A 6,890-nucleotide genomic window follows, 5' to 3' on the forward strand; every position below is an offset into this window, starting at 1 on the left:
GCACACACAAAACCCCAGCCTTAAATGAGTCTTTACTTCCACTGAGGAGCAAAGAAAAGAAATGATTCAGGCTGTGATTGCAAGACACATCGCGGAGCTGCTCCACAGACACTGAATAATGGAAGGACTGCTCGCACTGGCTGCTCAAGATTACCCTGGGAAATGAGAAGTGTTTTACAGCAGGAAGCGCCAAATACTCTACAACTTCGACCAGAAGACTGAGTCTACAGCGATGCTTAGTGCTATATGCTAACATCTCAAATTGACAATACTGAAACTGAATGTATCAGAGCTCTGACTTAAACAAGGCCCAATAAATCAGATGACTCCGTAGCAGTCATTACTTTTCAAACATGATTGTCATATCATTTAAACCCAGTAGCGCATTTGCAAGTGTTGATGCTCCAGTTTACAAAAATTGCTTGCGTATTTTTTTTAAATTTGAATAATTTTCATTTGAGAGTTGATCTTCAACCGACTACTGTTGTGGATAGTAAACATTTGAATATGCTTTATGCTAAACGTAACTGCTAGACATATCTTATATCAAAGACAGTGCAGTGGTATTGATTTTCTTGTGTATATACAAATATCAAACTACTATGTATTATAAAACAAAATGAAAATTGCTTTGCCATACACAGATTAATGAATGGGGAAACACTATTTGTGAATGCAGGGTTTCTAATTCCTGATTCAAGTTTGCACATTTTGAGATTTAAACAGCTATTTATTATTTGCAATAGAGCAGGCTATTGACAGATATAGATGTATTTAATTTCCAAAGGATGCAAAGAACCCAAACTAACAGTTAATATATTTAAAAATAATTTATTTAAGACATAATTTAATAATTTATAAAATAGACATCAGATATCCGATGTCTCAGACGTAAACAATTATTCAACACAGTACCCATGGGTTTTATTTTTCCGATGTTCATATTGATATTCATATGTCCATCCATCAGAAAGCCATCATATCTGACTATGATGAATTTCTGTCTGTCCGTTGCATACCTCAAGGACCAATCACCTGATCCCCTGCACTCTTGTGTGTACAGGTGTAGTGCTGGGGACCTGAGAGAGAGAGTTATGCATGTTGTCCTGCAGGTCACTGTCGCTGCTGGATAAACGATGGCCCAGCATTAAGCCTGTACTGTTTAAGGCATCTCTTGAATGGGCACAGCACTAGTGAGTGAAAACCACACAGATCTCATGATTTAAAGACAGCCGTGTTAGCATAAGAAGCCAGAAGAATAAGGCACCTCCCGTCTGGTGGTGACAAAACGCTACATCACCAAGCGCTCCCTCCTGGTTGGTTGGTCCAAACAGTTCAGAGTGTCTGATGTTCCTGGCCACATCCAGGGATCCATGGAGACCGTGTCTACGGAGCCTCTACGGTTCCCATTGTGAAGAGAAAACCCGGGAGGGGAGCAGTCGTCGTCGGATAAATCCTCTGGACCTGAAGAACGGGAGCAGGGAGACAGAGAGGGGTGCTGAAAGTTAAAGGGCCCTATTATGATCATTTTTCAGGTTCATTTTTGTATTTTCTGCCTCTACTGTGACATGTCTCCATGCTGTAATGTTCAAAAAGCTCTTTATTGTTCTCATACTGCCTGTGCTGCTGCACCTCTTTTCACCCTCTGTCTGAAACCAGAGCTCTGATTGGTTACCTGGCCGGCTCTGTTGTGATTGGTCAACTGTTTATAGATATTTCGCCCCTTAGCTTAGCCTATCACGTACAATGTGTAGCGCTAGCCAATAAAAGCGTGAGTGTTACATAGCGATGTCACCATGTTACAGAAGTAAACTAAGGAGTCCAATGGAGGCGTTTCAGGCAGGGGGGGGGGAGAGAGTAACTCCCTCTGGAGGACACTTTGGTATTTTAGCCTTTGCAGACCATTTACATGCACAAAAACCTACAAAACACACTTCAGAAAAGAGAAAACTCCAAAAAGCATAATAGGTACCTACCTCGTCACACTCCTTGAACTGTATTTAATATCTAAATAAATGGGAACATTATTTTTCCTCTAACTAGAAGCAGCAGTTTCGTGGATAAGTTGTGTTTGCTGTATTTAATGACCCCTGGGCCTTTGAAACCCATTAAAGCCCTTTTTTATTCAGACATCTATGTCAAATATGTTTTAGCCCTGGAAAACTGCTTTGCAGTTTTGTCGCAAGAGTACAAAACTCGGCAATCAGTATTTCTGCATTTACCTAAAAAAAACAAAACACCAGACTTTGAAGTACCTGCTGTGTTGCCACGACGACTAAGAGCCTTGAGTTGAGCTGCCCTGTAGCTCCTCCCATCACCCCGGGGCTCTACTTCCTGCTGCAGTCTTCCCCCTGAGTGGGCAGAGTATGCTTCATGTTGGCTGGAAGCTCCATCCTGAAACAAGCAGAGGAAACAAGAATTAAACTCTGTGATTAAAGAAAACCTTAAGTTGTATCTTCCATAATTCATTAATGTGTGTGTCTGAAGTACCTGTGTGCGCTCTGGCTGTTTGGCCAGCCTCCTCCTCTCCCTGGCCGACAGCTGGGGGGATTTTTCCAGCTCGGGGGTGTGTGGGACTGGGAAGGCTTCACCTAGGCGGTCTGAACACACAACAAGAGCTAAATTAGTCCCAGGCAATTTAGTTCCACTCCTCTACTTTAAAATTGAAAGGGCACAATAAGTAGGGAATCATTGCCCACCAGAAGTGTGTTGCTCTGTCTCTATCCGCAGAGACCTTGCAGCCCTCCCCCTGGATTTTTTATTTTGCTGTGTTTGGGATATTTCTTGGCGTCAACCTCTATATAAATGAAGCGACCAGGTGCCAGATTGTAAACATAAGTCCAAGAGGAAAATACGAAAATAGCTGACGGTGCCAAAAAACCAAGAACTACAGCGAGGCAAAACAACAAGAGGACGGAAAGTGTGCACCGAGGTGGGCGACGAACACCATAACACTTGTGGTGCCATGCAGGAGGGCCGGCATTGACTTTTACATTTACAGGAAGCATATCCCACTCATTGTATCTTCACATGTTGGTACTGAATAGTTAGATACATATCAGTTATCCCTCATAGAGTAAGCTGTACTGGAAACACCAAACTAGTTCTAGATTAATCTATTGTCCAAATGTCTGTACCGCAAGTTGCAGGAGGAAACATTTCTTGTAAGTTTCAAACTACTCTAATGGCAGTACAAATCCTTTCATCAGGAGTTCTGCAGAATGGCGGTCTTACCGATGAAAGCGCTCTCTGACTCCAGCAGTGATCCTTGGGCAGACCCCCCCATAGCACTCCTCTGTAACAGAAACACAACTCTGTTCCCAATCCACCTCTAAAGCTACAAGTCAGTTATTACAGTTAATATAACATAAGATTCAAACCAAATAACTTACCAAATATTCATTTTGATGTAATGGGGACAGGTCAAAATAATCTGCAACACGACAAAAACTTACAGTAAATATTAATCAGATATATCAGTTGCCATAGACCCGAGTTAAATGGCATTAACATGTGACCTTCCTCTGTAAATAAGGAAACGAGCATATTGTCACAGGTGTGAATCATTTTTTCTTTTACATTTTTTTAACTTAAGTTCAGTGTTAAAGCTTGTTGATGCAGTTTTGGGTTTTTTTCTGCTCTGGTCAAATTAATAATGACTTAAGTGCTAATCGTACTGCATGCAACATTTTGTTGCAAAGTTCTGTGGGAGCTCTTACCGTCCTCTGCTGTAGACGTCTGGCTGCTCTGCTGATATGGATCCCTGTAGCCCCGCCTCCTCCGGCTGGCCACGCCTACCTCCTCCAGTTTAGGAACCTCACTGAAGTCTAGCCTGGACTCACCGTCTGCATCACACACACATACAGACCGGTCAATGATAACACTGTTGTTTTGTAGTGGAGTTAATGAACCCTGTTACGGCCCGTCCACACGGCGGCGTGCGTTGAAGCTTCAACGCTTCTGCCCATTCACTTTGAATGGGGTGACGTCACGCTTTGCCAAACTGCATTGTGGGAGCGTCGCTTCGCTTTGTTCGCATTGCTCGCTTCAAAAGTTTAGCAATGTTCAACTTTGAAGCTTCGGCGGAAGCGTCAGCCAATCAAATCATATGCCAGTACAAGCTCTAGCCAATCAAACCGCGTGCTTGTGTGTCCGGGGCGGGAGATTCACGTGATTGTTTGTTGGTCGAGTTTCAGACAAGCACACCGCCGTGTGGACGCTGCGTTAGCCTGTGCGTTACCGGTGTATTTGAGCAGAAGGGAGTCGTGGATTCGCTGCAGGTTTCTAGGCTCCGGGTTTCTGGAGTTGGGCCTTCGGACCGGAGCCTGGAGCCGCAGCCTCGCCATTTCAAACACATCCACCGGGGGGCGCTCCCGCTGTCTGCATAAATAAAGACAGGAACACAAACAAATGTACTCAATAGTTTCTCAATAGAGTTGTGAAGTGATGACACATTTTGCTAGGCTGACCCGTACATTGGAAATGGCTCCCTAAACTAAAAGCAACGGGACTTTTCCAGTGGATTTTGGAATACTGCAGAAAATAATCTCTGTGGCAAACACACGTTTTGTACAGCAGGATAATCTCCACATATTAACAGTAATTTGTGATTTTCAAGCGTAAGCGCAATCACCACAATGAATAACTAACAGCTATTTTATGTTGTAGAAAAAACTTTAAATTCTCTTTAGCTTGTTTTAACAACAGTCCTTATTTAAGGCATCTCAAGAAAACACATTGAAATAACATTGACTTCAAGACTAATTTCTCAAAATTAATTTTGGGTTTCAGGACCAGTGTTGGGTGTTACTGTAATAATATTACATTTGTCGGTAAAGGAGTAATGTAACGCGTTATTGTTATAAAATCAATAATCACACTACAGTTACTAACATTGCGCGAAACAGCTGTCACAGGGGTTGAGCTGCAGACTGAGACAGAGTCATCAACAGCTATAACTTTCGAGGGGTGGAGGTATGCCCATTATTTTAAATTTGTCAGAAGAAAGGACAGGAATGTGACGGTAAGGTGCACTGCTGCAAACACAACAATATCAAACCTCTCCAAGCACCTGCAGAGGCAACATGCTAACACAAAGCTAGTAGCTAAAGACCCCGAACCCAGAGTGATGATGATGAGTGAGTGCCGACTCCGAACAAGCAGCAAAAACTAGAATTTTCCCCGTTATTAACTTGTGTTATGTCTTCCTTATTGCAATAGTAATTGTGCACATGTAGGGCTAAGTTTTAAGTTTTGGCTATAGGCTGTTGCTGAGTAACGCTAAAGAAATGTAAAGAGTAACGAGTTACTTTATGTAGAGAGTAACGAAGTAAAGTAATATATTACTTTTATTTAAAGTAATGAGTAATATGTAATACATTACTTTTTATGAGTAATGATCCCATCACTGTTCAGGACATATTCCTTCAACGCTCTATGTAAAATAAAACAGCAGAATAAAAAGCACAACAAGTTGAGGATAAAAAGTGATTTAAATTATCTAATTGATCACAGCAACTGATCACCAACTACAGGTATATCTATGTGGAGTGAGCTATCAGTGAGTGAGTTATGTGTGACACTGACCTGTCACTCAGAGGAGACTCTGGCTCCTCCCACTCTCCGTGCTGCAGAGGGTCCTGCAGACGCTTCTGCTCACTGCGCAGCTGGCGGCGCAGCGCTGACAGCTCACTGTACACCTCCCACTGGTCACCTACACACACACACACACACACACACACACACACACACACACACACACACACACACACACACACACACACACACACACACACACACACACACACACACACACACACACACACACACACACACACACACACACACACACACACACACACACACACACACACACACACACACACACACACACACACACACACACACTTGAAACAGAGTTTTCACTAAAACACCAATTCTCAGTAAGTTGAACTAGTTGATAATATCACAGAGGTGAAACATTAAGGCAATGATCCAGGAAGTGGAACAAGTTGTGCTACCTGTAAAAGCATATTAACAGTCTATGCATTTCAAAAGGAATTATATAGTTACAGTGTAAATTAAATACAATATAAATAAAACAACATTCCAAAAAAGGATTAGCAATAATTTATAGGATACAGGTAACAGATAAAGGATGAATCATTCATTCTCATAAGTACATTATTTGTCATATGTACCTGAAGGGTCAATAATATTGTTTTGTGTTGTGTATTGTGTCAAATTATCGTCAAACATTTGACCTTATAATAATTAATAATTCTCATGGTTATTTATTTACCTGCGGCTCGGAGCTGATTGCGTCGGGCGGGGACAGGAGGGGACTGCAGGCCCGAGAACGAGAGCTCCTGAAACAGAGGAAACATGATAAACAAAGATACCAAAAGGTCTCCCTTGAAAAAGAGATCTATGATCTCAATGGGACCAATCTGGATAAATAAAGGTTACAAACAAAAGGGGGAGAAAACACCTCCAGGAAAGGTTTCTGAAAACAGATCCTCTTTTCCACAAGACACCAAGTCTTTGCTCAGTGTGTGAGAGACTCACAGACAGGGGGGCAGAGGACTGCTGGCTGTCCACAGTGGGGGGTCTGGGGGTGTACTGTTGTCGTCCGTGTTTCCCCTGCAGGGCGGGGATTGGAGGGGAGGGCTCCCTGTAGACCTGAGGACACACAGATCGACAAATAGGAAATATTAAGAGCGGCTAAAAGATGGCATTAATGGGGAATAAACTGTACAGTGTTTCAGATTAGTGTGAAATAAATTGCTCTTACTTAGAATCCCCCTGTTTAGCATTTATTAAAATTATATATTTATATATATAATTTTATATTATGAGTGTTATAAACGATGAATTATATATATATATAT

General features: G+C 42.1%; 1 protein-coding gene across 4 annotated transcripts in view; it reads right to left on the bottom strand.

Moving 5' to 3' along the window:
• Positions 1-805: 805 nt before the first annotated feature.
• LOC104954043 (centrosome and spindle pole-associated protein 1) overlaps positions 806-6,890 on the bottom strand; it is a 17,476-nt gene continuing 11,391 nt past the window's right edge. For 3 of the 4 annotated variants that reach the window (XM_010781094.1, XM_010781093.1, XM_010781092.1), the window contains exons 16-25: positions 6,568-6,681; positions 6,302-6,368; positions 5,587-5,725; positions 4,241-4,380; positions 3,720-3,845; positions 3,393-3,433; positions 3,235-3,295; positions 2,491-2,600; positions 2,256-2,394; positions 806-1,464 (exon numbers count right to left, since the gene is read on the bottom strand). In XM_010781094.1, coding sequence (XP_010779396.1) covers positions 1,292-1,464; positions 2,256-2,394; positions 2,491-2,600; positions 3,235-3,295; positions 3,393-3,433; positions 3,720-3,845; positions 4,241-4,380; positions 5,587-5,725; positions 6,302-6,368; positions 6,568-6,681 — 1,110 coding nt within the window. In that variant the 3' untranslated portion in view covers positions 806-1,291. The remainder of the gene's footprint in view (positions 1,465-2,255; positions 2,395-2,490; positions 2,601-3,234; positions 3,296-3,392; positions 3,434-3,719; positions 3,846-4,240; positions 4,381-5,586; positions 5,726-6,301; positions 6,369-6,567; positions 6,682-6,890) is intronic. The other variant, XM_010781095.1, reaches the window with a different exon arrangement.

This window comes from Notothenia coriiceps, unplaced genomic scaffold (assembly GCF_000735185.1).
Source record: "Notothenia coriiceps isolate Sejong01 unplaced genomic scaffold, NC01 NC01_scaffold00022643, whole genome shotgun sequence".
In the NCBI taxonomy this organism is placed as follows: domain Eukaryota; kingdom Metazoa; phylum Chordata; class Actinopteri; order Perciformes; family Nototheniidae; genus Notothenia; species Notothenia coriiceps.